Source organism: Oryzias latipes, chromosome 14 (genome assembly GCF_053564925.1).
Source record: "Oryzias latipes strain Hd-rR chromosome 14, Olatipes_Hd-rR_3.1".
NCBI classification, from domain to species: Eukaryota; Metazoa; Chordata; class Actinopteri; order Beloniformes; family Adrianichthyidae; genus Oryzias; species Oryzias latipes.
In genome coordinates, this window is record NC_136250.1 from 8,930,669 (window position 1) to 8,945,336 (window position 14,668).

General features: G+C 37.4%; 1 protein-coding gene across 22 annotated transcripts in view; it reads right to left on the bottom strand.

The window, feature by feature from the left end:
* Nucleotides 1-14,668, bottom strand: part of LOC101159285 (actin-binding LIM protein 3) — a 54,097-nt gene that overhangs the window by 20,461 nt on the left and 18,968 nt on the right. For 7 of the 22 annotated variants that reach the window (XM_078930697.1, XM_023962541.2, XM_078930690.1 and 4 more), the window contains 9 exons: nt 12,669-12,852; nt 11,393-11,505; nt 10,725-10,832; nt 10,506-10,632; nt 9,669-9,762; nt 9,145-9,232; nt 1,052-1,110; nt 659-739; nt 343-498 (listed from right to left, as the gene is read on the bottom strand). In XM_078930697.1, the coding sequence (XP_078786823.1) occupies nt 343-498; nt 659-739; nt 1,052-1,110; nt 9,145-9,232; nt 9,669-9,762; nt 10,506-10,632; nt 10,725-10,832; nt 11,393-11,505; nt 12,669-12,852 (1,010 nt within the window). The remainder of the gene's footprint in view (nt 1-342; nt 499-658; nt 740-1,051; nt 1,111-9,144; nt 9,233-9,668; nt 9,763-10,505; nt 10,633-10,724; nt 10,833-11,392; nt 11,506-12,668; nt 12,853-14,668) is intronic. The other 15 variants (XM_078930692.1, XM_078930691.1, XM_078930696.1 and 12 more) reach the window with 4 other exon arrangements.

Consider the following 14,668-nt stretch of genomic DNA (forward strand, 5'->3'; position numbering starts at 1 on the left):
TAAAAATATAGGTGTTGTAGAATGAGTATGTGTGTGTGTCAGCGCGCTGCGTGTGTTGGAGGAAGGAACGGGCATGAGCTCTCCCCTCCCACCTCCCCTCCCTCCGCTGCACGCTCTCCCCCCTCTTTCTTACACATGTGGCGTACGGTTTCAGCACAAACACATCCGCAATCTACAACAGATGTTTCAGTGTGGGCACATACAGCTTATGGAAAGGTGCACCTTATGTATGCACAAAATGTTTTATCGTTTAAAAATGTAATGGGTGCGGCTTAGAATCAGGTGCGCTCTATAGTCCGGAAATTACGGGTGATTAAAACCAACTCATTTTCTTGTGTGTACCTGACCACAGTTGTATCTCTCCAAGGTGTCAACTGATAGCTGTGTGTGGTTGGTCTGATATGGGATGATGTCCGGCCTCTGGATGTCATACAGGGCTTTGACTTTGGGCAAAGCTGCCAGATGCTTGAAGTCCAAGACGTCACTGTTAGCTTTAGACTATGGGAGGACAAACAAATCCACACAAAGAGAGGCAATTAAAAAGAAAAGGGTGCTTCATAGAAAAGTGGATGGCTGCTAATTTCCCTTGAGGAGATATAAATCAACGATTTTATACGTATAGAATAAGTATGTAAGAGCAAACCACAGTGACGCTCACACAGATGAGGCGGTGAGGCGAGCCGAGGACAGGAGATGAGCCTGAGGGGGAGAGGGAAGCAGTCTCAGAGGTTCGTCTCAGCTGGTGGGCCAAACGTAGGAGAAAGAGGGAGAATATGAGGGTAACCACTCAAAATATAACCACAAGGAAGGGATTCAGCTCTGATAAAAAATGTGAAAGATTTAGGTTGCTAGAGGGATGATATTAGGCTTAAAGTATTTATTTAAATGTAGGAGAAACAACTGTGATAACTTGAGTTAATCTGTTTATACTTTAAATATATTATAGTTTAATTTATTTACCACACAAAATGTGACCTTTGCAGTTTGGAAATACCAAAATAAAATCAGTAGAGATAAGTGTTAAGTTGATGGTGTTCTGAGTATCACTCACCCTCAGTTTTCTCTCTAGCCGAGCTGCTTCTTTACACATAGGGTGCCAAACCTCTGAACCTGCACACACATATAAACACACATTTAACCTCCTCTTGACTTATTTGCCATGTGCAGACCACCAGTTTTATGGAATTGTATGAAGAGTAGAACAACATCCCTCAAGTGCACCAACATGAATCAACACAAACATGGGTGGGCAGGAAGATGACTGTCCTGGCTGTGTGTCTGGCCTCTTCTGGTCTCCACTTCCAGATAAACAAGATGGCTATACTAACAATAAACTCTGGGGAGCAATGTTTGGACACTCTGTTCAGACTGATGTACACGCCCAATTGGATTGGTTCATCTATCTGCCTGGTTTCAGTACTGGCTTCATTCTGTTCAAGGTTGGGGTGGTCTGTATATCTCTCAGGGGAGGGTGAGGTTTGCAGTCCACCAGACAGAGACAGTTGCAACAAACATGGTCACCCTCTTGTCAGTTTACACTTTAAACACAATTTAAAGGTATCAGATAGAGATTCTATGCCTTGAATTTGATTTAATTTTCTATGTTTTTGCTTTGTTTTTTGATCTTTTTTATTTAAAATCAGTCTAAGAAATCCAACCACTGAAAAGGCAGAACCCCAACTTAGCAGGTGTGTTGTCCTTAAAGGGAATAAGTGATGGCTGCTAAAGAGGCCAAAAAGCCTGTTTCTGGTTTGTTTTGGTTCACACTTCCACTGTTTTGTGCATAATTTAGCATCCTAATAACTCTGATCCAGAACCAAACAGCAGCTCCTGTCAGACTGCCAACAAACACAAACGTATCACAAAATTAGAAAAAGAAACAAAAAGTACATATAATATAAAAAGATAGTTGACTGTAGTATTCTTTGATTTTTTTTTTTTTTAGTTGATTTGATTTACATCCATGTATTGTACGGTAAAAGCCAGAGTATGATACAGAAAAAGAAAATAGCTTCATTACAGTAAAATTCCAATCAATTACTGTCTATTTAAACTCAACTGCATTTCTAAAATTTGTTGTTAACAAATCAAACCTAATTTAGTCCAAACCGCCATGTTTATATGTTGACATTGTTGTCAGGAAATGTTCAGGCTGAATGGTAACATTGATTTGACTCATTATCCTAATTATGTGATGGAAGCCACATTTATTACAGAGGAACACCTCCCTTTATGAGGCCTGTGATGTGAGTTTGTTTCTCTCATCTGTAGAAAGATTACATAAGAATTGAAATATTTGCTTTATAATTAGTAAAAAGGAAATTAGGATGAACAAATTGTCACTTATTACTTTCAATATCGTAAATATTAAGAATGGAAAACTAAGAACCTTTGCTTTTACTTTGATCTATTATCATGTATCTTAAGAGAAAAAATATTTAATAATTATAGCTTGTTTAAAAAATATGATTGTGTTTGAACTATATAATTCTTACACTGTACAAATTTTAAATTGTGTCAGGCTGAATTACAAACAAAAGAAAAATTCGGAATTGAGGTTTCAACCCATTTTAAGGTTCAGATCAAATCCACTGCAGAACACATTGGATATAATTAATTTAGCTGGTTTTGTCATCACGGTAGGGCATTTTTTGAAATACTTAGAGAAAGATATGAAATAAATTTGAAAGAAAAGTACAGAGAAAATGGCAGCAGGGAAAGGCAGACCAACAGACGAAGAGGAGAGGAGAAAGGTAATGAATAAAGCCTATTAGAACCTATTCAAAACAATAAGCCACTAATGCCAGGATGTTGTACACATGTGGATGTGGTAGTTCTAATGATGCTAATGTTTCCGCCATGAGCCTGCAGACACACAAAGGCAGACAGACTCCAGCTCGCATCATTTCCTCATTTCCAGAGCAGCAGCATGGACTCAGCTGATCATCATTCTCAGATTCACCGACCAGCACCCTCATAAATCTAACCTGCATTTATACTCACACACAAAAGAAGCACGAACACACGGCGCGAAGGCGTCCTCTCTTACAAACTGCACACAAGATCAATACTGTCGACAGAAACAGTGCGCAGTGATTCAGTCCACCCCCGTCCCACCCATGCTCCACAGCTAAACACAGCCTTGAGATCCCCTTTAAATAAAAGAAATTCCACCACAAACATTGTTTGCTTTGCAAAAAAAGGATATAATATACAACTATTTTCTGCTATATTTTGACCTGCATTTGTTTACTATATGCAGATGTGTTATTAACTGAGTCATTGGTTTAGTCTTCATGCAACATCCAGAACAGTCATACAACAGAATGAAAGCAGGCAGTTTTCATCCCACAAAAAACATCAACAACTACATTTGTACCATTTTGAAATTGCATTACAAAGTACAGCATATATTTTGAACACCCCCAGGTTCTTTTTATTACAGTGTAATAATGCCACAAGAAAACGTCTGCATGTCCAGTTAGAGCAGCCGTATTCTGCTGAGCTTCATGGACAAGAGAAGGTGAAAGTAAGGGCTGCAAGTGAATGCTTTTTTAAATTTGTGTGGGAGTTTTTGTTTCTGGAGAAAAAATAAAACAAAACAACAACCTTATTTTGGCAGACAAAACTAGATTCTTTAGCACCAACAATCAGTTGGCTGTGACTAACAATAAAATACATTGTTCCTTTCATGGAATTCTTGTTACTGGACAAGCATTAGATAAATGTAGTCAATTTTTAATTATTATAGAAAACATATAAAAGTCTATATAAGAGTAAAGATTATACGTAAACAGTGCAAAGTGACCACCGCTTTAAAAATTGTAGTGTCAACTGCTTTTGGCTCAAGAACTGTCAGTCAATTTGGTCCATTATTACATAGTATTTAATGTATGTGATATGAACTCATGTAAACAGTTAAACAGTCCTTAAATCTGTCGTGCTCATCCTTTAAAGCCATGTAATTTAGAGGAATCAGGTTATGGTCAATGACGTATGCTTCTATAGCACTTCACTACCTTCCTTGAAGGCCCAAAGTGTTTTACAGTCACAGTCCAATTCACCCATGCACACACACACGCACGCACACACACACACACATTCACACATTCACACACAAACAGGTCAACAGATCCAGTTTTGGGAGATAGCAAATAGTTTTAACATGTTTCTCAGTAAGCACAGCTTATTTGTGATGCTTTGATTATTACTGAGTGAACAACAGTGTCAACAAAGCTGTAAACTGAATTGATTAAAAATATTTATAGAAGCAACGAACCAGGAATAAGCAGTACATGTCTTAGAAATGCTGCTGCACTGAAATTTTATTTTTTTCTTTAACAATTCTGACATTCAGGTTAAAAATGTGCTTTTTTTTTTTTTAAAGAAAAGCATGATTTTATTTAGGAGCAGATTAAGATTAGGATACAATAAACATTTTTTTCTATTTAATGATATGCATTTATTATCATTCTGATTTTCAGAAAGTGGTTCCTAATGGCTGCACATACTGACACCACTTCTTATTCCAAACACGGGTCAAGAGATTGATTGCAGGGATGTGTGAGCATGTGCTGTGAGAGTCACTATTGGTGTGCGTGTGTGTCCTAATTGAGTGGGTCTCACAAGGGTGATTGCGCAGCACTCCTACATGTCTGGAGTCATCAAACGGAGTGAATGTAACCTTGGGGCAGACCACATGAGCCCAGCATGGACTGAGACACAACACACCGGCTTTCAAACATGGACAGATAAATGCGAAAACCCCAAATCGAGCAAACACACAAAAAAGAAAAAAGTGTTTGTTTAAAGGCCTCCGTAGGAAACCTCCTCGTGTGCATGCACATATACAAATGCTTGGTTTAACTGTTTTCTCTAAGCTGGAGAGCAGCAGAATGATAATGAGGTGAACAGGAGGTAATAGCCTGGGTGGCAGCAGGAACAGCCTCAGACACGTGTTACAGCACAGTGGTTCCACATTTGATCCCAACTTTTTCAAATTCTGTTAGACACACAAATGAAGTCTCCTTTAGTCATTCCTGTGCTTTTTTGTTCATTTTTAGAGTTTCTGGGTGAATTATTTTCAAAGCTGAATTCATTTCCCAGAGCACTTTTATATGCATCTATCTCCACGGATGTCCTACTCCTGAATGAATGTTGCTTTCTATCTTCAAATTCTTCAGTGTCCATTTGGTTTGGTTATTATGTAAAATGTCCATCTGTTTATTTGAAAGTTCATATCATTTTTTAACTTACTGTTACGTCTTGCTGCTGCTGCTGCATCCCCTGTCATTCTGCTCACCTGGCAGGTGTGGCCAATGATCTTGATCAGCACCTGCCAGGTATTTAAGTCAGAGGGGGCCTCAACCAGACAGACATGCAGAGAGAAGAGGACGAGGCTGAGGAGCAGGGTACCAGGCTGAGGAGCAGTTGTGTATTGATTCTCTCTTTTTTTTTTATTCCCTATTGGTCCTCAGCAGTCTTATACTGTTGGGTTTTGTTATTTTAGTTTGGGGTTGGACGTCGGTAGTCTTTATTTATGGGCTTTGTTAATTTCTTTTCATTAGTTAGATTTTGTCAAGCAGCCTTAGCAGGGAGCTGCTGACTCCGACAGTCATGGTGGCTGGGTCAGTTGTCTCCCTGACTTATTTTATCTATGGCCAAGGCTCCAATCCCTCTGTTTTGTCTTTTGTTGGGACAAGCACAGTAATTTTTTGTTTTACAGGACCCAGGTTATTTCTTCCACTGAATAAACTATGTTCCCTAACTTATTGGTGTCCATTTTTCATATGCTATGGCCCCTTTGTGATTTCCCCTAGACTGGGACAGGTTTGCCTGTCGGGGCTGTAACATATTTGGGGGCTCATCCGGGATGTATCCCGCTTGACAAGTGGGAGTTTTTTTTTTTGGCAATACTTACTTGGAGGTCTGTCTTTATACAGCCTGTATTGTCTTTGTCATCTGCCTGGGTTTTTGGGCGCTGGAATACGCATTTGTGACTCGTATTGGCACTTTGTTTTGGGGTGCTTTTCTTTGTGCCTCGTGCTGACACTTTGAGCCTTTGTGATCATCTGTGTGAATGTGTTTTTTGCACATCTTTGGACACCAGTTTGTGGTTTTGGTCAATCTACTGCCCCTGTCTCAATCCCCCCACCCCCTCTTTTCTCTCTCGCTCCTTTGTTAAGTCCCTGCATGTTGGTTGACTGAGGATCAACAGTTTTGATATGAGTGAAATTGTGTTGGTCCCATCTGAGGTATTTTAGTTGGCAGGATGAGTTTACCGGACAGCAAAGCTTTGGGTCTCTTTATCTTAAGGAGCTTGAGGTTGAACTGCTCTGTTTGAGAATCAAGAAGAAGAAGGAAGTTAGTTATGAGTTTGAACTCAGAAAAATTAAGGAGGACAACCACAGGCAAATCTGCCTAAAGGAGCTTGAGCTGCAACAGGCCACACCAGTTGCACCACCTCCTTCCTTCTGTGTGCCACCGTTTGATGTGGACAATGTGTCAAATTTGTACCTCCACTAGGTGACAGGGCCATTAATGAGTATTTTGCTCTGTTTGAGAATGCTGCTTGGGTGTTGCAGTGGCCTAAAACTGTTTAGCCACTTTTGTTGCAAAGAGTCCTTACTGGGAAAGGCACAGGAAGCACTGGTATCCTTGCCAGCCATTGCGAGTCTGGACTATGAGAAGGTGAAGGCTGTGGTGCTACATGCATATGCGCTAAAGCTTGAGGTTTGTGGAGGAGTTATAGGATGTCTCAGGAAAACAAATGATTTAGCTGGGGACAAAGCCCTGATAAACCAACATGTCGTTCCAATCTCTGTTAATCAGGTTTCTGATTTAGTTGTAAAACATCCTGAAGTTTTCCTGCCCAGGCCGGAGGGCAGGAGCAGGACGAATCTACAGAAAAGGATTTTCTAGACCTGAATGACAGCTTTATGGCTAATCTTGAAGCTCCTGGCCTGCAGCCAGTCGAGTTTCATGTTCACATTGGTGGCCATGAGGCTAGAGTCTCTTGCCCCTCTCCGCTTGGATGTTTACCCTTTTCTGGGACTGCTTTAAAGGGACTACCAGTCTTCCCTCTGAAGCAACTGGTCTTAACCTAGACTGGGACAAGTTTGCCTGTCGGAGGCCGTAACACTTGTACACATTTGGAAAAATTGCCAACTCCAACTGAAGAAAATGAGTCATGATTTTTTTTTTTTTATTAAATGAAAACCCAAAGCAAACACTGTTTGTAAATCCAGATATTCCATTCTGTTCCCTCTGCTCTCGGAGGTAAAGAATGGCAGCCAATTGACTTACTAGAAGGTGTCAGATGGAGGAAGGCTCCATAGGTGTATGTATAGATTAGTCAGCTTTTCAACAACAAAATAAAGCTGTTTGAGTTTTTGGTGGATTTTCTTTTTCTTTAAATGAAAATAGAAAGTCTAAACATGCTAACTTAATTATAACATACTTAAGTTCAATTTCTATTCTAATCTATGGTAGTAATTACAGAGATCTATCCAATCTAATATTCAGTAAATTCAAAATATAAAAATGTAAAGATTTAGTTGATCCAAGTATTTTAAACTAATGTATGGAGGCAATCAGAATTGCCCGCCACACAGTGTACAAAGAAGATTAAAAAAGAAAACAAAGAACTTATAGTTTAAAAGGATGTGAGATTTTCTCTTTGCCAAAATTCAGAACAAAAGCAAAATACACTTTCAATATAATGAGTCAAGATGTGGAACAATTTAAAACAGTTAAACAAACCAAATAATCTTCAAAAACTCTATAATAAAAATTGCTACAAAAATACAATTGAATGAACCCTTGTAACTTATTTAAAAATAAAATACAAGCGTGCCAGTGTCTGTGTTATTCCAAACTGGATGCTTTGATGTAAACCACAAGCATACCAATATATGATAGATATGTATACATTTGTTTAGATACAGTACCTATTTTAGAATTATTTTTTTTTTCACTTTTTAGTTTTCCTCTTTCTCTTCTCAAAACCCACATACGATCTTTTGTTTTGGTTGTTTTATGGACATGACCAAAAAAAGTCCAAATAAACTAATCCAGTTTGGAAGAGAACTTCTCTGATCTCTTCTTCCCTTGTGTAGCTTAAAACCAACAACACTCAATGATTACCATAATGATGAAAATTTAAAAAATCTCCTTTATTTTGAACTATTTGGAGATGGAGTCACAGTAATTAGCTTAAAATATTTATACCAAGTCTAAAAGCTTTAGCATGTTAGAAAATAAACCTCCTGCTAACCTCCACCTTCACCTCGACTCACAAGCAGTCCTTCACCGATTCAAATATGCTGCAACCATTTCTATATATATTTAACGGAAAAATGTAGAGTAGTAGCTGACTTCCCTAAAAAACATATTAAAAATAAGATATAATCAAATGTACAATTTTTTTGCAACACTTCGGGTTCACCACATCTATTGATTTTACCCCAGTTTGAAGCCTTTTGGAGCAGTTTTTTTCTACTTTACAATTTGCTCTAATAATGTACATCTAAAACAGCTTTTTTGTGGAGATGCTTCATATCCTTATATACATTTTTGCAGATATTATTTCATTATTTTACACAATAGTTCCACAATTAACCTGAAACTTTCTAAAAACCTCAATTCAAGTAGTCTTTTTTACAACTCAGTATGAGTTGGTGATTTTATTGATTTTCATCACTTTTGTATTATGTGTATTTCAGATTGTTCTTTTTTTTTATCTACCATTTTAAGTACTTTGGTCAGCCTCTGTAGATTTTAAAAGCGCTTTATGAATAAAGTTGACTTGACTTTACTGGAAAAAATCCCTACAATTGACATCAAACTGTTTTAAAATTTATATTAAGGATCTAAATTGTCCAGATACAAGAAAAGTGTAAGAATCCAAAACAAAGCAAAGACCTACAAACCCTAAAATTTCTAAGCTTGTAACTTTTTTGAAACTTTTCCGTTAAATTTATTTTATTATTATTTTATTTATTATTTAAATTTATTTAAATTCATTGTAAACAACCTATGCCATTGGCAAACACATTGGTGACTTAAAAGATTAGACAAAAAGTTCCAAACTTTTAAAAAAGCAAGCTAAACAACAGTTTCTGCTGCTTTTCTGTGTTTCCTCACCTCTAAGGTACATTTCTTCTCCTTCCAGGAACATCATGTGACAGCGTGCACACCTGGCACAGCTGGGGTGGTAATGCTTTCCTCCAGCCTGCAAAGGAAATAGGGACTCAGAGAAGCGAGGAAGACTAATCTTACACATTTCCTTTCAGGGCTTGATAAAATATATCTGAATTTGAAAAATGTAATTAAGAAAATGTAAAAATTTAAGAACTTTAGAATGACACACATGAGAAAATAAGGACAGAGGGGTGATAATGAGTAGTTGAAAAGACAAATTGGTTGTGACAAGTGCGGACAGGCCTGATAGGAAAGAAAAAAAGAATGGGCAGATTGTTGTTTTGTTGGATTTCCAAAGCTGCTTCATCATCAGTTAAGCTGTCAGTCACTTTAAGGGGGTTGACTCACACATACATGCACAAACACAAAAGCAGAAATACTGTGCCATTGTTATTCCCATCCATCCTAATGTGCACACTGACATCTTCACTCTTAATAAAGCCACATAGAAGAACAAATCCTCTCACCTCAAGCACTCTGCCGCTGATATACCTGTTACAGCTTCCACACCTGATCCCAAACTGAGTGTGGTAGTCAGTCTCACAATAAGGTTTCCCATCTCTGTCAACAACAAGAAAAACAAAAGAAATAAACCTCTTTAGCTTTAAAGATCCACTCCAATCATCTTTTGATCTCTTATGAAAGCCATCTCACTTTTAAGAATGATTATGCCATTTTTGGCAAAAAAAAAACAACTCTCGTTTTCTAGAACAGTTTCTGCAGAGCTGCACAAGTTCATCAGATATTCGCCTCTGAGTTGTGGGCGCAGTCTGTTGGCGCAGAGTAAACCTGCCCTCCTTTCCCATCATCCCTTTATTACACTCTCCCTCCTGCTAGTTTACAGCACCTTGCAACCCCAACCTGGCATTGCCGGTGCAAAAAAAAGGGCAAGAAGCATTGGAGCTATTCAGCCGTACAGTTTTGAACCAAATGCCAGCTCAGAGGAAAACAAAGACGATCTATTTATCTGAAGGTGGATGCATCCGAATAGAGCAAAGCAGGGAGCTTTCAGCCTGCCGACTGTAGATTTTACGTAACAAACTTTTTCAGACCGCGTTTTTTTTCACCTGGTTCTGATTCACAGTGGTTTGAATAAAGAAATACTCAGAAACACAATTTTAAGATTCATTTTCTTCATATATTTCCTCCATCATTAAAAACATGCTACAAGAACATGTCAAAAACTCCAAAAACAATTTTATTGGAGTGGGTCTTTAATATCCAACAATTATTTGAAATGTCAATTTACTAAACACATAATATTTTTGCTGACAAACGTACATGTGGAGGATCAAGCCACTTACTTGCTGATGTACTCTCCAGTGAGCACACAGCCACATGTCCAGCATTTAAAACAACTGACGTGCCACTGTCTCTCCAGAGCCAGCAGGGACTGACCCTGTCTGATCTCTTCCCCACAGCCTGCACAGTCTGAGGAAGGCGAGAGGAGAGCGTCACAATGACAAAGCACAAAAAAGGCATGCCTGGAACATTTTGCGGAACGGATTTATGTGTTTATGAACCTCCCTCTCTGCCCTTGCCTTTCTGGTCTGCCAATCTCTGCTCATTTTTCTCCTCCTTCCTTTCTCTTCCTGTGCTGGCAGCCACACTTCCTCTGTCAGATGGAGCTACTAGGACCAGGTCGGTGAAAAACTTGTAAGAGAACAGCCTTACAGGGTGGATGAGTCACAGATATCACGGTATTTTCCAAAAATAATCAATGGACAAAGTCATGGTCAAGGCCCAGGTCATCAATATGACAATGTACATCGTTTTGCAGCTTTACGGCTAAGTCTATCTCACAATTCTCTTATTTATTTAAATCCCAGTCACTTCTTATCTGCCATCGCTTTCTTTTTCTCACTTGTCTTAAATGTGAATCTTTACCCATGTTTGAAATGGCAATAATGCTGGTTTAAGTCATTGGAATTTACTGCAAATAACATGGAAACTGCCTTTTTAAAGCATTTTTCCTGTTTATTTATTTACTGTTTAGCTAGGTCAATATTTGTCAAGGGGAATGAATTTAAAGCCAAAAAACACTCAGTAACATCAAACTAAAAACGAAATTATGTTTTTTGAAAAGTAACCTGGTTGTCATTTTTTTCTACACCACATTTATAAATAAGTCTGGTCTTGCAAGGATTTGCACCTCATATGGATTATAGGAGTGAGCGTGTTTGTTTCTTACAGCTCGGTCCATGGACCATGACGGGCTTGTCACTGTTCAGAGAATGGGAGCACTGCTGACACACACACTTTTTGCCACAGAAGGTCACTCTGTCTCCAATTGGGAATGGACTCCTGCATAACAACACATGCAAAAACGTCTGTTTTTTAAGTACTACCTACCTAAACTGTTCTTATTTTTCCACCTTCTAACACGCCTATCCTTCAAACAAAAAGCTTAGAACAGTGTCTGTTTTTACAATCCCAAATAAAAAAGGCAGCAATTAAAAAAGTGTAAAATCCATCCATCCATTTTCTTAAACTACTGTATCCCTTTTGGGGTCACAGGGTTGCCGAAGCCTTCCTGGCTTCTGTTGGGCGAAGGCACAGTACACCCTGGACAGATTGTAAGTTTGTGGCAAGGTGACAGTGCAAAATATAATTAAGAATAAAAATGGAAAAAGATGAAGACAAAGATCCTTTTAAAGTGTTAAAGGTATAGAACTCATTTAAAAACAAAGCAGTCAAACAATGAACAGAAGGGAGAAGCTCTTGGCATCAGAAAGGTTACAGAAAATCTTAATTAGGCTTTGATTGAGGGATTAATTTACAACTTTCGAAAATAATGTATCTCTAAAATCTTTTTAGTGGCAATGTTTGATGTTCAGTTTACCATTACAACCCCAGCTTCTTTTTTACAGAGTTTTTTTTTCATTATATTATACATCAATTCCTCAAGAAACTTGAAACTGCACAAAAAGAAAATAAATTCCGACTTGTTCATTTGGTCATTTTTTTCTGTAGAAATCACAAAAAATAGGAAAAAACAGACATATTGAAAGTGTGCAGTAAAACTAAAAATCTATACATTTCCATATTAAAGCAAAGAAAATGTCAAACAATCAGAAAAATTTCTAAATTCCAAAACGTTTTTATGTAGCAAGGATCTGTTATTGTGTCATAACCCTTGTCATGTTTGTTTTAAATCAAACATTTCAAAACTGATATTCTTTTAGAAACCTTAACATTAATTTCTTTAATGAGACCAACACTATTGGTGGGTCGGCGTCATTCCTACGATTAATAATCGTATCGTATCGTATTAATATGGTGTTTTGGCTTCACATAGTACCTTAAGACTCTGTCAGTAGTCTGTAGTTTCAAATAGTTTTTATATGCATTGAAAAAATAAACTTTACAAGGAAAAGGTTAAGGATCGACTTTATCAATCATCAAAGTTATTCATATTCATAAATTCCAAACGTTTAGAATGGCCATAGAGTGCATGCTTGTGGTACCTGCAAATGCTGCAGACAAAACAGTGTGAGTGGTATGTCCGTCCCAGGGCAGACACAACTTCTCCAGTGATGTACTGGCTGCAGCTGTCACACTGAGTCCCGTATAGCCTTTGGTAGTCGTCTGTGCAGATGTACTCACCAGAGTGGTGGAAGAAACCCGAGTGCACCAAGTTACAGCCACACACTAAACATTTAAAAGAGAAAAAATGGAAAGATGACCTTCTTTTGTTTCTGAATCTGTAAAGAAAATGTAGTTTGTTGAAATGAAATCACTCAGTTGTCACTCCTAATTAAAGCAATTGATGCATTTGAACTAAAGGTGTTAACAGTTTGTTGTATACAGTCATAATTGTGTGTGCGTGCTTGTCTGCACATGCATGGCAGCAGTCTGCTTGGGTGGATTTGTAAAGAACAATCTGTTGTCAATTCTGACTTTGAAGGGGTTAATACTCTAATCTGGTTTTAAGGATAAGAATAAATTCTTTCTAGACTCACGTTACACAATATATTGTGTTTTTTTTTGTACAAAAAGCAGATGAATAAATACTTTATCTGTTGTCCAAGACCAAAATGAACCAAGTCTTGAAAGAGTAGAGCATTTTTTATTGTAAAAAAATAAAATTGAAAAGCTTATACATGTGACTTGACTGATACAAGGCTTAGTATTTGACTTCAAATCAATACTTTATTACAAAACTCAATTAAATCTCTATTAATTCAAACACTCATCCAGGTAAAAACAATCTAATAATGATGCGGACTCAAAATAATGCTGTCAAAATGTAATTTAAGCAGCAGTGAAGCCTAAAATAAAATCCAACAAAGCACAGATTTTAGAATTGTTTTCAAAAGCAGATTTCACACAATCAATCTATTTGTTGATAAGTATACAGTTTTTAGTCAGCCAACATTTGTGTTTAAGTTATCCCACTTAAAAATATGAGAGAGGCCTTTAATATTTATCAAAGGTATACTATACCTCAACTAGAGAAAAGAAAAAAAACAGAAAATCAAAATGTCTGATTATTGAAGAATTTATTTCCAAATTATGGTGAAAAATAAGTATTTGGTCAATAACAAAAGTTCAACTCAATACTTTGTTATATACCCTTTGTTGTCAATGACAGCAATCAAACGCAAAGCATGATGTTTCCGCCCCCTTGCTTTACATTAGGTATGGTGTTCTCCTATGTTTGTCTTGTTTTGTTTTAAATGTTTAAAATGAATACATTTTACAAAATATTTTGTTAATATTTTATAAAACAAAATAATTTCAGCGCATCTTGTAAATATTAAGAAGCCTTGTTATGTTATGTGCCTTAGTATTAGCTATTACTTAGATTTTAAAAAAAAGAAAGAAAAAAACTAAAGATTTTTTTTTATTTTGTACTGATAAAAAACATTTATTAGCTTTAAAGGCAGGCCATTTCACTATAAAAAAAAAGTGTGTACTGTGTACGTACCGTAAGTGTTGGCAGTATGAAATATGACTTGTATTAAGCAAATGCAAAGTCCTTCAACCAAATGATTATTTCTAGTCCAGTCGTGCCAAAAGTGATTAGGCCTGTGCTCTGCTGCTCTGCTGCTCTTCTCTGCAACTGCAGCTAGATTTGCTCCAACTGGAGGACGCTTAGCCTGTTTATTTAATGTGTTTTACTGCAATTAACACGTGCCATTAAAGTTGTTACTTATCCTGCAAAATCATGCGTCAAAGACAAGATGGATTCTGTAAAAATGAATGCTTCAACTTTTAGAGTCAATTATTCAGAATAAATCTAATGTAATACGTCTACTGAGTAGAGAAGCTTGGAATAAGAGTTCAAGCTACAGCTGAAAGAAGAGCAAGATGAGTTAACCAGAGTGAAAGAGGAGGTTGGCCGTCTGAATGGCAGCCAACCGATCGAGGTATCTGACATTGAATTGAGTGCCCATTGAGTAATTAAGTTAATGGCTCTTAACCCAGAGTGAATGGATCTGAGGAGATCTAAGCCAGAGTGTTA